We start from the raw sequence: 17982 nt of genomic DNA, 5'->3' as shown, positions 1-17982 counted from the left end.
ATACTGAAATTGACTACAGGATACTGCATTTACTGAAATATTTCTGTATCTACCCATAGGTAGCATGTTGTACATATATCTGCATTCATGGAGGGATTGTATGTATTGCAGATCTTCAGGAGTTATATAAGGGCTCTTGTATTTATCATAGTTCTTTTGATAGTGTATTGCGTATATGAAGAGTCTTCTACAATGACTTGAAGGAGTTTGCATTTGTTGTATTTCTCACCATCCATTTCTTCATATGTGCTGGTTATTGTCATTTGAGGGAGTCTAGTGTATTTGTTTACACTTGAGTGACATCAGTTGTGTATGAGCCTTGGTGTTCTATCCATGAACACACTAATACACTATTGTAATCAAGTTGTTTCCCCTCGATGTTTGCAAGCATCACTATGCCCATTATATTTATTGTAGGCTTATGACATGAATGACAACATTATCATTATTTCCACTTAACATCAGCATCTGGATTGGCATAATCATTGTGGTCGGATTATATCATTCATTGGGGGCTTATGATGTAAGCAAAAATCTGGGGGACCCTGATTTTTTGCTTAACAAAATAAAGACTCTACTGGGTAATAGAAGAGACACAAATAACATAAATAAAGACAAATAATATCATTTTATAAAAATTATTACAACTTAGACACTTACAAACTTGGACTCCTACGAGGTGGTCACTTGCGGAGAGATGAAAAAGGTTAGAAGCCCGAGAAGAAGGGTGAAAAGAGCTCGCAAGATTTCTGGAGGGGATGAGAAAAGAAGATGGACAAAGCTCGCAAGCTTTTTCAACGAAACTCGCAGATTTATATTTTCAAAAATCAATCACATAACATATCATTACAACTCTAAAACATCTCATATTTATAGGTATGAGAAGGGAATACAAAAGGACACGGCATTGAATTCACACACGAATCCAAGCGACACAAGCAAGGAAATCCTTCCCATGCATTCACGGAAAACAGCCCAGCCCAAGAACTGAAGGATCAACCACGGGAACCAAAGGAGCCGCATGGAACCGAGGCACCAAAGCCACGGGAAAACCCCCCCAAGCTCGAAAAACCAATAGCCACAGTGAGAACTAAGGAGCCTTGCACGGAAAACAGCCATCCGTGGAAGCCAAGGAGCCATGGCATGGGAAAACACATTTTCATGGGATTCCAAAAGCCCTTTTTGAAACCCAAGAGACATCATAAATAAAAACTATAGAAATAACATTTAATAAAAAGATAAATATGAACTAAAATGTTAGCTAATAATGAGCTAACCCTTAGTTCAAAAAGTAAACTAAAGACCAGCTCATAAATGAGCTAAAATTTCAGCTCAATTTTAATTGAGCTAGTAAACTCGAGGGAAGCCAAAATTGATTTATTTTGGACATGAGTTGACCCCCCCTTTGTCGACATCAGCTTCTTTCGTTACATGCTATCCAACTTCTTGGAATAAACTTGTGGATCCACTGACATCGACATTAAGCCACACATTGCTTATGTGTAAGTTGAAGAACCTTTACAACAACATACCTTTAAGAATAGTTCATGGTCTACATGATAATTTTTTCATTGATACTTGCTTGCAATCATTCAAATGCTTCAAATTAATTGGATTCCATTTATGTACACTGAAGATTTATCATCCCTGATTTTCATGTGGTCTTTTGATTCAAGTCGAGTTCAAATCAACTTTGATTTGAGTCTTTTGATCATTTGAATTTTGATTTCAAATGGTCTAAGTCATATCCACTGAGGTCTCAATTAGTTTGAGTCCCAAAATGAGTCTTCAACATCTTTACTTGTGTTCAAATCATTCATTTCATGATTCATTTAAGTTAAGTGAGATTCAAATTCATATTCATACCCACCATGCTTGATTCCAATCAAGTCCAAGCTTGCAAGTTCTTTTGTTTATGTTCAAATCAAGTTGTCTTGCATATGATTCAAGTTTGAGTTCTTTGTCAAGTTCAAACTCTAATCCAAGTTTGAGTTCAAGTTGTCACCTAAAAAAACCCTTTGTAGTTCATATCACATTCAAGTTCAAGTTGAGTTCAGTTCAGCTTGAGTCCAACTCAAGTCTTACACAAGTCCTCCATGTTCATTCAAGTCCACACTAAGTTCTTTGTATTTGAGATCAACTCGCTTGGATTCAGCTTGAATTCTCAATTTAGTTTAATTCATTGTTCATCTAACATTATTTGATTAAGTTTGATTTAGTTTGATGTTGTCTATGATGCACCGACACTTCGTTTTAAGAGGGTATACAAAGTCGCACATGTGTCGGACACGGACACGCGTCCGACACGGCGAGGACATGTGTCGGACACGTCATTAGCGTGTCACATTTAAAAAAAAAGAAAAATTAAATCGAACACGTGTGTATGAGTCTTTGGTACCTGTTGCAAAAGAAAATCAGTTGTTTCCCCGCAAGCGGGTACTTATGGGTATCCCCACTTCGTCGTATGCATCGCACCGGGTTCCCATCCCACCATGATAAGAAAAACGTGTATAGGCGATTTTTCGGTTAGCCATGAACTTCGGATAAAAGATTTTAGGTGATAACCTGCTTCGTCGTAAGCATCGCGACGAACTTCTTTCCACCACGCTAAAAAAAACGTGTATAGGTGGTCGTTTTGTCGCGATACGTGCATCAAAATCAAGCTCTCGGAGTTTTAAGGTTGAGGGGTTATACCTTTGCATGTGAACCGACGACGGCGGTGTTGGTAGCACGAGGATCAAGGCAAGAGAAGAAATTCTTTTTTCTTTTTTTTTTTAAAATAATAACTAATTATAATTAAATAATAATAATAATATCAATAATAATAATGTTAATAATAACCATTATTATTATTAATATTATCATTACTATAATATCTAATAATAATAAAAATAAAACCTCCCTCCCCCATTGCTCTCTTTATTTTGGGAATTTACGGGATTTGGTCGAAATAGCGTGTGAAAGGGAGAGAGTTACCTTCAGAGGAAGCGGCTCCTATTGTTGCTTCTGCTCAAATAGTCTAACTTCCGATCCCAACAGGGAGGGAACGTCATCTGGAGAGGCAAATGGGGTTCATGGCTTTGGCTAAGTAGGGTAAGTGCTTACTCTCTTTCTCTCTCTCTCTTTGAACCAGACAGATCAGACGGAGGTGGAAGAACCATGGCTGAGAAGGACGGATGGGAGGAAGGTGGTCGGGATCGTTTAGGGATTTCGATCGCAAGGTCCGACTGTAGGAGTCGGGCCGGATGGGGCAGATCGAAAGCTGGATGGGCTTAGGGATTTCGAGCAAGATTTTGGTTGCTAGAGGTATGGGTTGGATTTTATTAAGGCTTTGATCGGCTTCAGTCAAGTAAGAGTGAAAGTTGAGTGTGAGGTTTTGATCGGAGGAGGACGGATGAGGCGAGGAAAAGTGTCGTGGGAGAGAGAGCAGAGACGAATGGAGGTCTCTTCGTCTCCTATTTAACGACGAGGCGTAGCGTCGTTTTGAACAACTATCGCAGGATTTGAGCAGATCTTGCGGAGAAGCGACTAGAGCAGCGCCGATCTGTACGAGGTAAGCAGGATTTCCAGGATTCTCGGCAAAACCTCGGCGAAATTTCAGCACAGGTATGTGAAAAAAAATTTTGTTATTTCTTTTTTTTTATCTATATGCATAGGTCAACAACTCAAACATTTTTTGGGCATTAATAAACTTCAAAGCATAATGGTCATGTGTATGGACCAAATGGGTTAAACAATTTGGTTTGGACTTTCTTTGGCCAAAGTTGTATTGTTGATCTTTAGAAATTTAAACCTAAAATACTAAAATAGGATAAAAGAAAGAAACCATGCTTGATACATGTATATGAACCAAATGGGTGAAACAATTTGGTTCGGCCTATTTTTTGGCCAGAGTTATATTGTTGTTCTTTGTAGGTTATAGTGCTAATATGGAATATTTTTAGTGTCTTCTTCTTTGATAGAATTTTATACTTATGTATTGCTCTGTCATGTTTATAGATCATTTCTACATACTATTTTTATACAATCTTAGAATTCAATAAAATGTGTTGATATCTAACAATGCATCACATCAACTATAAAGATTATTATTCTATATAACCATGATATATACAGATATAAGAGGGGTAATATCCATATGCGAATGAAGTCACTGACGAGAGCATTATGAAGCTTTAATTTTAAGTCCCAAAGTAATAGGCATTGAGCATAATTACAACAAGTCTAACAGAGCATATGGCAAATGTAAAATCAATAGGAATTTCCATCATTGAATAGGTAGGAATAGTCTCTAAAATGAGAAAAAAATATCAAGTAAAAAAACTCAAATATTCTAATTATTGAGATTACGGTACCATAATGATGAAAACATTATATAGAAAATCCCAAAAGGAAACACTCATGAATAATAATGATGAAAGTAGTTCTCACAAAGCAAATTCCTGAATAGTTTTATCGATGGTGGGAAAATTTTTAAGCGGATTTGACAATATTTTCAGGCCCCTTAAACATCCATACGAATAATGGGTTGATACTAACCCAAAAATATCAGCAATTCCTCCGAACATAAGCTGATGTCAATTATTTTCCTTTACAAAAATCTTACATATGTGTTAGCATTTGGATGTTGCTATGACATCATTTGGTCGCTTTACAAATAATTACATAAAACATTAATACAACAAAATGCCAAATGCCAAGTGTAATGAGTTCCATTATCCAGTTAAAGATTCAGGACCAGTAGAAATGCACATCGATAATTTGGTCAAAGCTAAACAAGGTTGGCTATAATGGTTAAAAAAGAATAAGATCAGTTTAGTAATTTATGACTAACATAAATGGTGGCAAGCTGTTCATAAGAACTAATGTTCTACATTTTTTCATTATAAGTGTTTCTTTCCAATAGCATAAATAATGAGCTAAGTCAGCAGCGAATAGGAATATCAACTCTTTGATTTTCACTAGTCCAAAGTTAAAATCAAACAAATTGTCAGACAAACAAAACAAAATGTAACAAGTCTCAAGAAACATCATATTTAAAAAAAAATTAGTACCATTGCTAGCATTGACGGTTTCTTTTGCATTTTTCACAGCCAACTCAAGAAGCTTCGGATCTATAGAATTAAGTCCACCAGATTGGTGAAGCTTTCTTTCAAGAAACTTTGCTAATGCTGCAGCTTTGTTTGTTGCAATGGGTCCATTGGGGTGAGCCAACCTATACATAATCAATCAGCCAGAAATGAAATAAACTCTTGATAGTTCTTCATGCCAGCTTTACAACATTACACATCAAATTCTTAGCAGGAAATTTATCAATAACTGACAAAAACAAACAAGTACTATAACATACAAAGTGTACAAAATGGAAGAAAAATAAATAACACATCTTTTGGATTATGCTACGATGGCTTAAGGGACGAGGATATTATAATTGTAGTACAACAATTTGAGAAACAAAAACGCAAGCAAGCATGAACACACACATTTGGCTAGATAAGCTAAATCATTCATATTTTCTCTAACTTCAAAATGGAGAAGAGAAGTATGGAAACTTCAAAGCTCAGCATACTTGAATCAACTTTGATAAACTCTTTGTTTTAGAGTAGAATACGACAAATATGAAATTATGAAATCTGCAAAATTGTAATCATGTAATCCAGATGGTTGACTCGAGAATGGATCCACACTCCTTTCTAAAGGAGAATGTTAAAATACTTTGACCAATCAAATTTATCCATGGTGATACTGTTGGAGAATTTTTGTTGTCCTCAAACTGATTGCATACTTTATGACTGAGTACGGTATAAGAATGATGATATATTACCCCGAAGGATAAAAATATCATTTCCTTATGGACTCAATGATAAAATTTACAATTTTAATAGAGATTCCCCCATTTGATATTTTGGCCAAATAGGGTTTACTTATTTATGGGGTATAAACGGCCCATAGGGGCAAGCCCTTATGGTTAATTACATCTAAAGCTTTGGTGCTTGAAAAAACTTTTGATTAAACCACTGGTTTTCTTTTCTTTTTGAAGTCATTTAAACATTAGCTAAAATTTGATTTTTGAAAATCCGTGAATTTCTTATTTAAAGGTTTTCGACCTTTAGGAATTTCAAGAAAAAAATGATCAACTTAAGATTAAAATTTGAAATGAGGGCCAAGTAGGTGAAATATGAGCACTTTATTCTGAGAAATCTCAGAGGTGCTCGGACTATCCTATGTTGGGGCTTTATATTTTTAGAAATCTAATTTTGTTTGAGTTGATCATATTCATTAGAAGATCGGGGCTTATATTCCAACAATGCATTTTAAAGGAATTTCCTGGAAGGTGAGGACTTATATGGTGATTGGAATCAACCATTTGCCTCAGATCCTAAAACTAAAGTGAGGACTACCGAGAGATAGTGCCTCGAACCTAAATCTAACGGAATACAAAGGAACTTACAAACTACACCTCACACGAGGCATAGCCTGCCCGACCTCTAGATTTATTACCCTGTCTAGAGAAGACTACCAGCTAAACCCACCTAATCGATTTTAAAACCATGTTGTCCATCCTTAATGCAAATGTAGAGTGAATGACTATTTTTGTTTAATAAGTAGGGCTTACAACTTGGCTTTGAGGCCAAGATGCCTATGTATGAAGGTATGCAGAATGCTGACTCACAAATGTAGACTTTTTGTTATCTAGTCCTTAAATGAAGGCTTTCTATATGCAACACATTTGGGCTATACATGCTCATTTTAAACTTTTGAAAACTTAGCTCCTTGAGAGGAGCCATGCAAAGTTTTCTTATTTGAAAGACATGAAGCCTAGATTGATTTTAAGTTGTTTATAATTTAAGGATTAAAAAATTTATTTTATCCTAAGAACATATTGTATCACAAGTTCAGACCACTCCCAAACCAAACAATAGAAGAAACTTAGGAAAAACATGTTGTTCTATTGCACACCCAGTAAACATTCAAAACATGATTGTAAATTAATCAAAATAGAGGTGCAAGTAATATCCCAATATTACAAACAGTTTTGACAGCTAATTTTGCTTGTCATTATACAACCCAGTTAAGATATTACAGACACTACTTGTGCGGGTCTTCAAGCTTTAACTCTCAAGTAGACCTTTAGGCTTCACCTCCAAAAGAGTACATCCTTCATCAATTCACCTTTTCTTCTAGTCCAAAACCTCACAGGTTTTACATCCTAAATCTATCAAATATATGATAGAAAATGGAAAAGACTCAAGTCTGCAAAATAGAGTTAGAAGGCAGTTTATATGAAAATCACATCACATCCAAAATTTATCTAGCACTTAGAGTGTCAAGCATCTGCTCTGACCTATTGGTCATGCCTCTTGGGGGGGGTTTAAGCAGTACATGCAAGCAAATAATATTAGAATAATCATGATTTACTTTACCCCCTTCTGAACATGGCCACCTGCACAAAAAAGCATGTATATATTTCTATACTAACCACTTAAGGGCAAGTGCCCAAAACGCAGACAATTCAAAAGGGCATTCACACCAAATCATCAATCACATGCGCACACAAAAAAAAATCCTAATCCTAGCATGCCTTTGCACATTTTGACGTTTGGTGTCTAAAGAAGAGGTTCATTCCTCCAATTTGAATTGGAGGAATGGAGGAGAAGAAGATGCAACTTGGAAGTTGCAAACTCTTGAAAGTTTCTTGAACATTTGATATTCAAAGAAGGATGCACACTCTCCTAATTTAGGTTAGAAGAATGAGAAGATCTTCCTACAACCTTTGAGTTATAGAAAGGGATGAAGGGATACACAACCTATAGGTTGCATACGAGAGGGGAAATCATTGAACCATGTGTTCAATGATGCATAATCATTTATCAAATGCATGTTAGGTAAATGAGAAGAAGAGATGTACAACTTGGAAGTTGCAAGCTCATAAAAGTTCTTCGAAAATTTGGTGTTCAAATAGGGATATACATTTTCCTAATTTTGAGTCTTAGGAGAATGAGATGGTTTCCTACAACTTTTGGGTTGTAGAAAGGGAGGATGGTGTGCAATTTATGGGTTGCAATTTAGAGGAATTTCTTTGAACATTTGATGTTCAAAGAAAGGGGCACACATTCACTCGATTTAGGCTAAGTGAATGGAGAGATTTCCTACACTTTTTGTTTGGTAGAAGAAGAAGAGAATGTGCAATTTAGATGTTGCAACTCATAGAAATCATTTGAACATTTAGTGCTTTTGGGCTGTTTTTAGACAGAATTTGGACAGCTTTGTGGGGACTGGTTTGGTGGCTGTTTGGGAGGATTTCCATGAGCCTTTCCATTGTTTTCTATGCAATCTTCCTACAAAATTCCTGCAGTCTTTTGGTCTTCTTCTTAGTGACTTATGGCCTTCTATTTCCCTATTTTAATGGCTTTAAATATTGCTTTTAGGTGGCTATTTGTATTCCTTCTTTAGTGCCTATAAATAGAGTTGTTTTGTGGTTGTTTTAGTTATGTGATGTGATTGATTTTTGGAAATGTAAACCTGCGGGTTTCGTTGGAAAAGCTTGCGTGCTTTGTCCACTCCTCATCCCCTCTGGAAATCTTGCGAGCTCTTTCCAACCTTCGTCTTGGCTTCTAATCTCTTTCTTCTCTCCGCAAGTGCCACTCCACCTGTATCCCTCTTCTCAAAGTAAGCATGTTTAGGGTGTAATTTTGTTTGAGTCATTTGTAAGAGTCAAGGGTTGTAATGTCATGTTATGTTGAAAGTCAAGTTTGTAAGAGTCTTTATTTATAAAAGTGTTCGTTTATATGAAATGTAAGAGTTTGTTCTATTATCTCTAAGTTATCTCTTTTTTTTTTAGGTATTTTGTGTCTTCTTTTGTGTAGGAAGTCTTTTTTCTTATTGTGATCAAAAAATATGGGGTCCCCCTTATTTTTTGATCGCATCATTTGGTATCAGAGCAAGTTAGGAAGTCCTAGGTTATAAGTTTTGTTTTAGTTTGTCAAGTCAAGTCTTGTCGTGAGTCTTAAGTGTCTAGTGAGTCTTATGAGTCGTGTGTCATGTTAGTAAGTTTTGTTTTGAGTCTTGTTGTCATTTGAGTTTTTGTGTCAAGTGAGCAATCTCAAGCCTTGGTGTCTCTTGATGCAACGCCTTCAGAACAAAGCTAACTCATCGGGAGATGAGTTCGTAAGAAGGGGAGTCTGATGTAGGCAAAGGGGGGGTCAAAACAAGTTAGATTTTATTTTGGTGAATTTTCGGTCCTCTACTAGATTCAGCTCATTAATGTCTAGTAGAGAACCTTTTCTACCTCATAATTTGATATTTATTCCCCCATGTGTTGTCCCTTTGGTTCCCGTGGATGGCTCCTTGGTTCCCGTGGCTTGACCCTTTGGTTCCCGTGAATGGCTGTTGGGTTCCCGCGCCTTGGCTCTTACTTCCCTGCGGCTGGCTCTTGTTTCCTGTGTTGTTTTCAGGTCCCTAGCTACGCTGTTTTCCCGAAGCAGCCAGGGGGTTCTTCCCGTGGATTTAATGCCCTGTTTCCTGTGCAATGTTGGGCTCCTATTTGAAGATTTTTTGGCTGCTGTTTGAAGGGCTTTTGGGCTGTTTTTGGACAAAATTTGAACAGCTTTTTCAGGACTGGTTTGGTGGCTGTTTGGGAGGGTTTCCATGAGCCTTTCCACTGTTTTCTATGCAATCTTCCTACAGAATTCCCGTAGTCTTTTGGTCTTCTTCTTAGTGACTTATGTCCTTCTATTTCTCTATTTTAATGGCTTTAAATATTGCTTTTAGGTGGTTGTTTATATTCCTTCTTTGGTGCCTATAATAGAGTTGTTTTGTGGTTGTTTTAGTTATGTGATGTGATTTATTTTTGGAAATGTAAACCTGCGGGTTTCGTTGGAAAAGCTTGCGAGCTTTGTCCACTCCTTCTCATCCCCTCAAGAAATCTTGCAAGCTCTTTCCAACCTTCGTCTTGGCTTCTGATCTCTTTCATCTCTCCGCAAGTGCCACTCCACCTGTATCCCTCTTCTCAAAGTAAGAATGTTTAGGGTGTCATTTTGTTTGAGTCATTTGTAAGAGTCAAGGGTTGTAATGTCATGTTATGTTGAAAGTTAAGTTTGTAAGAGTCTTTATTTATAAAAGTGTTCGTTTATATGAAATGTAAGAGTTTGTTCTATTATCTCTAAGTTATCTCTTCTTTTTGAGGTATTTTGTGTCTTCTTTTGTGTAGGAAGTCTTTTTCTTATCGTGATCAAAAAATATAGGGACCCCCTTATTTTTTGATCGCATCAATGACTTAGAATTCGTTTCTAAGGTCTAACAACCATGTAATGATATTGGTTGGAGCCTCTATTTAAAATTGCGCAATAAGAGGCGCGCCTCTGCGCAATTCTGTTCTAATTATATTTTTTCTTGAAAACAGTTGAATGGTGGATCCAATTTGGTGATTCCACCCCTGAGTTACAGAGTTTTGCTGTAAGAGTGTTCGGCCTCACTTGTTCTTCTTCTGGGTGTGAGCGAAACTGGAGTACATATAGTCAAGTGCAAACAAAGAGAAGAAATTGGCTATCTACACTAAAAATGAACTCCCTCGTATATATAATGCACAACAAGAGGTTAAAAGATAGGAGGTTGAGGAATAAAGGGTTGAAGGATGATGAGGACCCGTTGGTGTGTGATGATGTGTCATCTGATAATGAGTGGTTCATAGATGATGAGACAGATTTGCCATTATCAGACTTACAGCTAGAAGATCTAAATGTGGATGTCTTGAGGGGCGAAGCAGATCAAATGGGCACATCTTCTAGTACCACACCACACACATCCACTAGCTCTGCAGCACAACAATCAAGTAAAGGTATTCCACAACTTCTTATATGCTATCGCAATATATTTATATCAAGTGAGCAATTAACATGCTAATGATCTTTTCTCTTATTGAACAGGGAAGAGAAAAGTGAGTCATATTAAAGATGATGATGACATGACATTCATAGATATAATTGGAGAAGAAGAATCCCTTGAAGACCCATTTAGTGATGAGATATGATTGTATTTTATATGTTTTTTGTACTTTTGGAGTTTTGTTAAACTAATATTTTGTGATTTTATACTTTGGGACATGATTTTATTACATCTACTTTCTTACTTTCCATTATTTTCATATATCATTTAGATGTTTTTATTGTAAGATACAATATTGCCATTATTTTCCTGCTAAAACACTTAATTTTTCATTTACGCAATTCTGTGTCCATGAGGCTTACGCCTCGAGGCTTATTTACGCAATTTTAAACCTTGGTTGGAGCCTTTGGAGCCTCCAAATTATCATACATGAAAGAATATGTGTTGGTTTCTTGTGTTCCAACAAATAACATGGTGAAGAACTTAAATTTGGTTCTAAGCTTCAACAATTCATGGAATGACATCGCTTGGAACCTTTGGAGGTTTCAAAATATCACACAAATGGAGGAAGAATAGTGTTAACTTGTTGATTTTATACCAACAAGCAAGATAACATGAACTTAGGATTTTCATCCTAAGGTTATAAGGGTTATGCAATGAAGCATTTGGGACTTTGAGGAAGTCCCAAACACCATGTGGGAAGGAGGTAGTTGCTTGTTGATTTTATGTTTCTAACAAACAAAAGATAGAAGAACTTGGAATTTGGCAAAGTCTCTTGGCATGCCTTTAGGATTTTAGAGAAGCCCATGTTAACATATCCAAGGAAGGAAAAGAATGATGTCGACATGTTGATTTTCTGTCAACAAGTGCAAAGAGGTATGAACCTAGGATTTTTGGAATCCTAAGTTAAGATTATTCATGCAATGAAAAATTTGGAGCTTTGAGATGCTCCAAATTATCAAGCATGAGGGAGGGAAGACTCTACTAAAGAGCTTCTAACGCATTGAAACAATCCCTAAATCAATTTTGGCATGATTTGGGTAGGAGGGATTGGAAGCTTCTAGGGGTATCCTAAAGATCAGTTTTGACAAGATCTAAGAGGAATCTAAAAGTAGGCATGTGATGATTCAAACCCTAAACTTTGAGCTTTGTAAAGTATCACATATTATCTTGATTGGCTCTCCACATTATGAAATTATTAACATAAACCTTTGAGGGTAATGTGAATGATTTCATAATGAGGTAGAGAATGCTTTGGGCCGCTCAAATTCACTTGCGTACATATGCCATAATTTATAAAAAGCTACAAGTTCTAAAGTATGCATGCTTCTAATGTGTTAAAGGCACAACATTGAGTTTCCAAATTTAGAGATTGGCACAATTAAGAACAATCAACTACCCAATCTTGTGAAATATTGCACATAGACCTAATCACAATGTTCCTCATGTTGATTATGTTCATGATCAAACATTAGGAGGAACTCAATGAAATTCTCAAACTCCAACATATACACATTCACATAACCATAAATCTTTTTTTTTTTTTTGACAATTTATGCATGAGTGAAATGTGCATGCAATTTGAACAAGTTGCAAGTTTTAAAAGAATTCCTTATGCATGTTCTCTCCAATTTAGGATATCAAACAAACAAACTTGTACATTTTCAACACAAGCCAAAGTGTAAACATGGGTGTTGGAAACCCATTAACTACAGTAAATTAGTTTATCCAACATTTGAAATAGAACAAGTATGTTTACATGATCTTGCAAATCTTAGATGAAACATAAACTCAACAAATGTCATTTAACGCACTAGATCAACTTTGTCACGATATTAGCATTAAGGGAAAGGAACATGACCTATAATGCAATGAAACCTACACTTCATCATACATTTTGGGATAGGGATATATCATCAAAACCTACGATTCATTGCAGGCGAAGGCTAAGCCAGGCGATATGAGTGCAAAATCATGCATTTGAGAGGTGTTGGATACCAACCCAACACCTTCACACACATCGAAATCCTCTCCGGATTCTCACATAAGAGCCAACAAATGGAAATCACCAAATTTCATTGTTTTGCGAAGAGGACAGCCAACGAGGGATTTTGGGAGAGTAAAAATTGAAGTTTTCTAAGGACCTAGGGCTTGGGGGAATCAACCACACATCAATGGCTAGGGGGCCTTAGGGCTTTTCCTAAGTTTTAGCATTTTACCTCTCCCGGGTTGTCCTAACGCTCCTATCCAAGCTCCAAGTGTTGTCCAAGCTCCAATCCAAGCTCCGGATCGCTGTCCAAGCTCCAATCCAGGCTCCAAGTTGTTGTCTTTGTCACCTCGAAGTTGTCGGGATGATGGGAAAGGAAGAATGGGCTTCTACAGTGACTGAAAAGCCTTCACAAGCCTTCACTATCTTCCTACCTCTCTTCCTTTGCTTGAGAGGTAGAAAAGAGCAAGTTTAAACTCCTCCCCTTTGAGAATTGAAGGAAGATGGGAAGATATTTCCCTCTCTTGGTCCAAAGAAGAGAGAAACGGCAGTAAGGGATCGGTGGTCTTCGGGTCGGATGAGCTCGCAGACGGAAGCTTGCGGCTACGGGAGGTCCAGCCGGTGAGGGAGGCGGAGCTCCTGGAAGACTCGGCCAAGAGTCCAAGCGGAGTCGGACGAGCATTCCGCACTCGCTCAGGCTCGGATTGAAAGAGCTCGTGGACGGTGGCGTTCCGCATGCGAGGGGAGGGATTTCTGCCTCTGTCTCTCGCTCTCTGTCACTCTCTCTCTCTCTCTCGCTCGCTAAGTTGTAGCAAGATCGGAGCAATCGTGTGATCTCCCTCACACCTGTTCTCCTTGAAGCTCTCTCTCTCTCTCTCTCTCCCATTCTCGGGTCTCATCTCTCGTCTCTACGATCGCTCTGGGGAAAATCGCGGCGATTCTTGAGAGAAAAATTTTTCTCTCGTTTTGGACTCTCGCCGGCGGGGTTTGATCGTCTGTTTCTTGGGGTATGGTTGGGGGTGGCCGTCGGTCACCCCCTCGTCACCCATCGGGGCGTGGAGGAGGAGGTGAAGGAGGGAGTTCGGTTGGTAGAACATGTTCTAGTGCTCGAGGGAGAAATGTGGTGGATAGAGGTGGATCGGGAGCTGATGTAAATAGCAGAGGGAGTTCTAGTGAGAGGAGATTCTCCTTAACTGGATTGGAAGGTTTGGCTGACATTGAGGCTGATAGAAAGAGGCTGGTATACACTCGAACTCCAGGAACTGGAGTTGCGAGCTCGGTTATTGCGGGAGTTTTGCAGAATGTTGATGTGCAGGAAAGCGGATCGAATGCGGAGGGCCTGGTGGCTGGAGATCGGGATCGTTCAATGGATGGCTCGTCAGATCTGGATGAGGTTATGGAGATCTTGGGGGGTAGTGAAGCTGAGGAGTTTGCTAGAGAGATGAATGTAGAAACTGGTTCGCTGGATCTGGCTGATCAGATCTGGAATACTGAAGATGCTGGATGTATTGATGGAATGACTGCCACTTCGGAATGTGCTGAGATGGTGGATGCTGAAGTGAAGGGGGAGTTGGTCTATTCTGGAGCTGTTGAGGAAGGGGCAGAGGTCCCTGTAATGCGAAATGCTATGGCTGTTGAAATAGAGCAAGGTGATATGGCGGATCTGCAGGTGAAACCAGTGGGTGATCTTAGTGATAAGGTGGAGGTAAGCAGAATAATTGATAATCCTATGTTTGAATCCAATAAGCCTCTATTTACATTTGGTAATGGGAGTTTTATAAGGGACCTAGATAAGGTTTCTTCGGGAAGTAATTTGCAGAAGACTGAGGTGAATTCGGCTGGCAATTTGCCGAAATTTACGTTTGGAGGCATGAATGCTGATGATCAGGTGTTTAGGGGGAAATGGGGTAATGCTGATTTGTGTGGCTCCTCTAAGGTTGCTGGAAGCACGTCAGGTGTTCGGGAAAATGATTCTTTGAGGAATTTGGCTTCTGAACAGCAGCTGGGTAAGCTTGGCAATTCTCGGCCTATTAAGAAGGAGGTAGATGAGATTGGGAAGGCATCTAATGCGTGGAAGAAGTCTCCAGCAGTACAGTTGAATTTGGTTGAAGATGTTGGCAGTTTTTTAAGAGAGGATGGTTTAGTAGATCTGCATTTAAACAAAGCCAAGGAAAATATTCAGAAGCTAAGTAGAGCGTTGGTTGGTAGCTTGTTGGGGCGCAGGCTCCCATTTTATGTAGTCCAGAACGAGCTACAAAGGAAATGGGGTCATCTTGGCCTTACTCAGATCAATCCGATGGGATCAGACTGTTTTTTATGTTGGTTTGAAAACAAGGATGCGAGGGACAATGTTTTATTAGGGGGTCCATGGTATGTGGCAGGGCAGATCATTGGGATTGATCAATGGACTCCAGGTTTATCTGCTAAATCCCCGAGGAAATTTACTTCTCCAGTTTGGGTTCGTCTCCCAAATTTGCCTTTGGAATATTGGGATGACTATAATCTTGCAAGATTGGCTGCGTGTATTGGAGTTCCTCTTTTTATGGATGAACAAACGAAGTTATGGAACAGATGTGCTTTTGCTCGTCTGTGTGTTAGAATTGATTTATCGAAGAGGCTTCCTAAGGGAGTTTGGGCAAATGGTTTGAATGGGAGATTTTTTCAACCTATAGAATATGAGGGGATCCCCATAATTTGTTTGAAGTGTGGTAAAGTTGGACACAAGGAGGACTTGTGTAAGGAAAGTTTGGGTCAGGTGAAACAACAAGTAAAAAAGGCAAATGGTGATGTTGATCAGGCTAAAATGGCAGTTGATCAGTCAGCTGGTTCTGGGAATCACAGGGCAGTTAATCAGTCAGCTAGTAGTGATGTTAGGGTGAATGCTGATGGTTTACATGTGGACCAGTTGGTTGCTGATAACGATGAGGGGGAATGGACCATTGTGACAAGAAGAAGGAGACCATCTTATAATAGAATGGGAAGCAGGCCTCAAACTGTGAATAATAAACCTGTAGCTCCAGCTCCTGTTTCTAAATCTGTTTGGAGGGAGGTAGCTAAAGTGCAAAAATCTGTGGAACCTGATGGGGTGGTGCAATCATTTGCAGAGCAAAATGTTGAAAATAATGGGAAGCAGGAGATGCAGTTGGAGAAGCCAGGAGGTATGGATCGGGTTAAAGGGGGAAATTGGTTTACAGCAAGTTGTACAGAATTCTTTTCAAAGTCCTGTTTGTCAGGAGATGTTGTCTCAGCCTATGGTGAAGAGGAAAAATCGCAGGGAAGTGAAGCCTTCTCCGGCTCAATTGCTATTGCCTAAGGTTTTGAAGTTCTCGGATAATAGATCTGGTGTGCTGAAAGATAAAAACAAGAAGAGTAGGATATCTAAAGAATGTCATGTGAAGGAAGTTTCACTGATTGGCCCTCTTCAGAAGATGCCAGGTATTAGAAGGAGTAAGAAGCTCAATGAGGAGTTAGTTTCTTCTTCTATTGAACAAATGGTAAATGTGGTGGATAAATCTGTTGATGGTAAACTAAAAGAGGTGGATTTTGTTGATCAATGGCAAGAGGCTTTTTCTGAAACTTTTTGCGGCGGGGACGCTTCCCCTTTGGTGAATTATGCTTAGTCTTTTATGTTGGAATTGTAGAGGTGCTCGTAAGAAGGAAACGGGCAATTACTTACGACACCTCATTGGGGAGCACAAGGTGAATTTCATTGGCTTGTTGGAGACTAAAATGGAATCTTTTGGTAGAAAAGATATTGACAGACTTGTGGGAAGAGAGTGGGATTTTATTTTTCAGCCTGCTGTTGGTAGAGCAGGAGGCATCTTGGTAGCTTGGAGGAGTGGTATTGGTACCTTTCATGTTAGGTTCCAATCCAACCAGTGTATTATGGGGCTGCTCAGATTTGGAAACTCTATTGAATGGGAAGTAGCTGTTGTATATGCTGATAAGGAGAGATATACCAGGAAGGTCCTTTGGGAGGATATTTCTAAAAATCATACTATGGAATTACCCTTGTTGGTTGGAGGGGATTTCAATTGTATTATGGCACAGGAAGATAAGAAAGGTGGCAAGGCTTTTCATTTTTCTCCAGCTTCAGGTGATATGGCAGATTTCATGTTGGCAAATGATTTGGTCGATACCGGTTTTTCAGGTCCATCTTATACTTGGACTAATAACAAAGATGCTAAAAGCAGGATTTTCTCAAGACTGGATCGTTTTCTGGTTAATTCTTCAATTCTTGATGATTTTCAGGGACTGAAGGTTATGCATCTTACCAGATTGGCGTCAGACCATTGTCCCATTTTGTGTTGTATTATGGGAGAGGTGAAAAGGACTTACTCTAATTGGATAAAGTTTGAAGATGTATGGGCTAGCTACCCAATGGCTTGGCATTTAGTAAGGGAGAAATGGAAGGTGGAGGACTTGGGCAGTGAATCTGTTAAACTTCAAAGGAAATGCCAGAGGACGCTAAAAGCACTGTTCTTTTGGAGTAAGAACAAGCTCAAAGTGCTTAATCAACTGAAGGAAGATCTTGATAGAGAGATTAAGGCATTACAAGAGTTGGAATGTTCTACAGGTGGGCTGGATGATACTCAAAGTGAATCTTTGAGATATAAAGTACAGTTATTGAATAGCACATTAGCTCGCATCATGACTTGGTGGAGACAACGAGCTAAGGTGAAGTGGATAGAGGAGGGAGACGGCAATACCCATTTTTTCCATTCTATGGCATCTGCTAGAAGGAGAGCTAAATGCATTGACTCTATCAAAAATATGGATGGTGATGTGGTAACACAGCAAGGTGAAATCTCGGAGGTAATACAAAAGTTTTTTGAATTGAAGTGGCAAGGAGATGTGATTAATGAAAGTGGATGGCCTTCTTTTGAAATTCAAAGAGGACATTTAGCTCTGTTTGCTGAAAGCTTGGATATTGCGGTTACTAAGGAAGAAATCTGGAATGTGGTCCGTTCTTTGGGTCTGAATAAGGCACCTGGAAGAGATGGGGTAACAGCTTCTTTTTTTAAGTTGTTTTGGGAGATTGTTGGGGAGCAGGTTGTTAGTGCTTGCTTGGAATTCTTTGATTCTGGAAATATGGATCCTAAGTGGAAAGA

General features: G+C 38.6%; 1 protein-coding gene across 2 annotated transcripts in view; it reads right to left on the bottom strand.

Moving 5' to 3' along the window:
• Positions 1-17982, bottom strand: part of LOC110102404 — a 68608-nt gene that overhangs the window by 15969 nt on the left and 34657 nt on the right. For both annotated transcript variants that reach the window (XM_020830736.2, XM_020830737.2), the window contains exon 2: positions 5055-5215. In XM_020830736.2, coding sequence (XP_020686395.1) covers positions 5055-5215 — 161 coding nt within the window. The remainder of the gene's footprint in view (positions 1-5054; positions 5216-17982) is intronic.

Source organism: Dendrobium catenatum, unplaced genomic scaffold (genome assembly GCF_001605985.2).
Source record: "Dendrobium catenatum unplaced genomic scaffold, ASM160598v2 fragScaff_scaffold_1409, whole genome shotgun sequence".
In the NCBI taxonomy this organism is placed as follows: Eukaryota; Viridiplantae; Streptophyta; class Magnoliopsida; order Asparagales; family Orchidaceae; genus Dendrobium; species Dendrobium catenatum.
Note: the sequence above shows the minus strand (reverse complement) of the source record. Positions and strands in the feature narration are given on the sequence as shown.